This window comes from Euprymna scolopes, chromosome 7 (assembly GCF_053919585.1).
Source record: "Euprymna scolopes isolate OS-2025 chromosome 7, ASM5391958v1, whole genome shotgun sequence".
NCBI classification, from domain to species: Eukaryota; Metazoa; Mollusca; class Cephalopoda; order Sepiida; family Sepiolidae; genus Euprymna; species Euprymna scolopes.
Genome location: NC_136488.1, coordinates 2,151,648 through 2,154,593, shown reverse-complemented (window position 1 = coordinate 2,154,593; position 2,946 = coordinate 2,151,648). Strand labels below are relative to the sequence as shown.

At 35.5% G+C, this 2,946-nt stretch overlaps 1 protein-coding gene across 1 annotated transcript; it reads left to right on the top strand.

The window, feature by feature from the left end:
• The first annotated feature begins 1,739 nt into the window (after positions 1 to 1,739).
• Positions 1,740 to 2,300, top strand: LOC145279592 (serine palmitoyltransferase small subunit A-like). Its single transcript, XM_080130757.1, has one exon. The coding sequence runs from the start codon at positions 1,828 to 1,830 to the stop codon at positions 2,113 to 2,115; it is 288 nt and encodes a 95-aa protein (XP_079986883.1). The 5' UTR covers positions 1,740 to 1,827; the 3' UTR covers positions 2,116 to 2,300.
• The last annotated feature ends 646 nt before the right edge of the window (positions 2,301 to 2,946 follow it).

Here is a 2,946-nt window from a genome sequence, read left to right as displayed (position 1 = left end):
AATCCAATAAAGTTCTACTCGAACATGTTTTTTTTTCTCACATACACCCCCCCGCATGTATGCACGCACAACGCACATATATTTACGTTCACGTATATACACTCACATTTATGTGCATACACACACGCTAACGTACACACACATATGCACACATGGGAAACGTCACTTTCCCTGAAAGGAAATCCAGACATGCGCAGTCAGAACACTGACCCTGGTATAAAAGTCAACAACATCATTCAACATCCTCTTTCTTCCCTTTTGCTTTGGTTCATCAACCAGACAAGTTCGCGTCCACAGCCTTTGGCTTGAAGACTTTTCCACGTGGACAACTGCTACCATGGACGTGCGGCTTTACTGAGGTCAACCCCCTCTCTCTTTCTTTTTCTACATGCTGGACTGCCATTTCTCGTTCCTCTACATCATTACTTTTTTTCCATGTGCGTAGTCGTCAACGACTGAATGAACACGTGTTCCACCTAAATCCTTTATTTTCAACAGAAAATAAACGGCATATTTATTTTATTCAGCAATTGAGTTTTGTTTCCTTCTTTCCATTCATTTCATTATTTTCTTTTGTAGCCAGTTAGGATCATTATATCCTGGTTCGCAACAGTTCGGACTACTATAAATGAGACTATATATATATATATATATATATATATATATATATATATATATATATATATATTGTTATCACACATGGCAGTATGACTACGATAACTATCAAGCCAACTAAATAACAAATGTAAACCAAATGCTTTCATCTACACAATTCAACACAATGTGACCGGAGTTGGTACCAAACACTTCCATTGACACAACATGACCCGAAACAATCCCAAACAGCTCCATTGATATTACCCAATACAATCCTGAACAACTTTGTCAATGTGACCTAACACGCTACCAAAGCAATCTCGGCAGTTTCTCATTGAACGACTCTGGCATCTTTTTGTAGCCCGTAGATGAACTCATTTTTCACCATAAGTAGGACCGATTAAGATACAGGCACATAAGTCTTGAATGCTTTCGCACATGCCCATCATACTTAAAATGCTTACAGCATATCATTTAAATAATGGTAAAAATGTTCATTAACAGACCAGTAGATTAGAGTCCCATCGACATTAGAGTTGTACCAAATAATAGAAAAAAATGTGATGTCCTTTTGTTAAACACTCAGCACTATAATGCGAGAATCCATGTAGTTGCTTATGAAAAAGGGAGAGTTCGGGTCACTTTCAACTATGGTCGCCCACTTTACTTTTTACTTAAAAATGCTTATATCTTATATAAAATATTGGTGTTTGTACACTTATTGAACCGTGCTTTTTTAAGATAGTATTTTCAAGTTAAATTAAAGTTTCACAAAACCTTTTTTTAAATTGTTAAGTGAAAGTACAGATTAGTTACAAAACACCCTCCTCTCCCCATGTTAAGAATGACTTTCTAAATAATAACATTATTATTTCAACACGGTTCAATAAGTGCATAAGTACCAAAATATAATATTTTAACGCAAATAGGTCACAAATGGGTAAGTAGCGCCATATAAATTATTTGAGATTAATTTCCGACTTAGGTTTCATTTAAAATAATTTATAACAGCGATGATCAGCAATCAATCCTCATCCTCGAGTTGCTTTTTAGACCTTGATAAGATAATTCGTTAAAAAAAAAAACAAACTAATATTAATGGTGCCTAAAAACACAAGGAACAAATCTGAACTTACACCGTTTGAACGGACTTCCGCTTGTTCTGATTCTGACGAGAGAGAACGCCTCCCTTTTCTTTCGTCTCGTCTTCTTGATCGTCGCAACTTAACCATGAAACTGGTGAAGGCTGTGTGGGACTGGCTTTCCTATTGGTATCTCCGATTTATCCTGGGCATCGGCATTTACATGTTGGAGCCGAGGGAACGATGGGCCCTAAACTCGATTCTTGTCGCCGTCTTCGCCATGGCCGTCTATACGAGTTACATTTTCCTCCCAGGACATTTCCTCACGCTTCTTATATTTACTAAATACATTCTTGGATTCAGCGAAGATTCGGAAACTCCTACAACACCAACTGTTTTCACTCCAACCCCAGGAATGCCTTCTGTGAGCAGTTAAATCACCCGAAACAACAACAACAAAAAGGGAGAACCCCACCCATTCGTCGGGTGACGCCTTTATGGTTTGTGTAAATAAAATAAAACCAACTTGAACTTTCAACCGAACAACAAATTAACATTCAAATCATTTTCCTGCAGATTTTTGGGGAACAAAAAACTTTTCTTTTTTTTTTTTTTTTTTTTTTCCAAACTAAACAAAAATATTTTAATATTTTGACTTTTGTTTGTATTTTTCAATAACTACATTTACATTTTGTATTCTTGTTCAATGTTCAGAAAACAAAATGTTAAAATTCTATTTTAATGAATAAATTCTCGGTGCTTAAGATAAAAGTCGACAGATCGATTAAAAAAAAAATGTTGTCATCAAAAACAATAATTCTTAATTGTCATGTTGAAAATATTAATATATCCCAAAATTACGGAAATTCATCGAAAAATACGGAAAATTGTTTGATTTTTTTTGTTGTTGTTTGTTTTCTACGATCTGCCCCAGTGCAGTACTGCAGTATAACCCTCTCAACCTCCCCATGTTAAGAACGGCTTTCGGAATAAACACCCCACCCTCGAAAGGTGTTCTTAACATGGGGAGGTTGGGGATGTTTACACTATGCTGGGGCAGTGTGAGTGTGGCAGGTTGTGTAAAAAAAAAAAAAAAAAAAAAAAAAAAAAAAAAAAAATTCGAATTATTTATAGTCAAAAGTAATTTTTACGGAAAATTGGGTATTTTGGCACTTTCCCTAAATCTAAACACCTTGAAGATTGCGAATACAGGGGCATACTTATGACGTTTTGTTTTAGCCGATAACGATAGACTTATTATTATTAA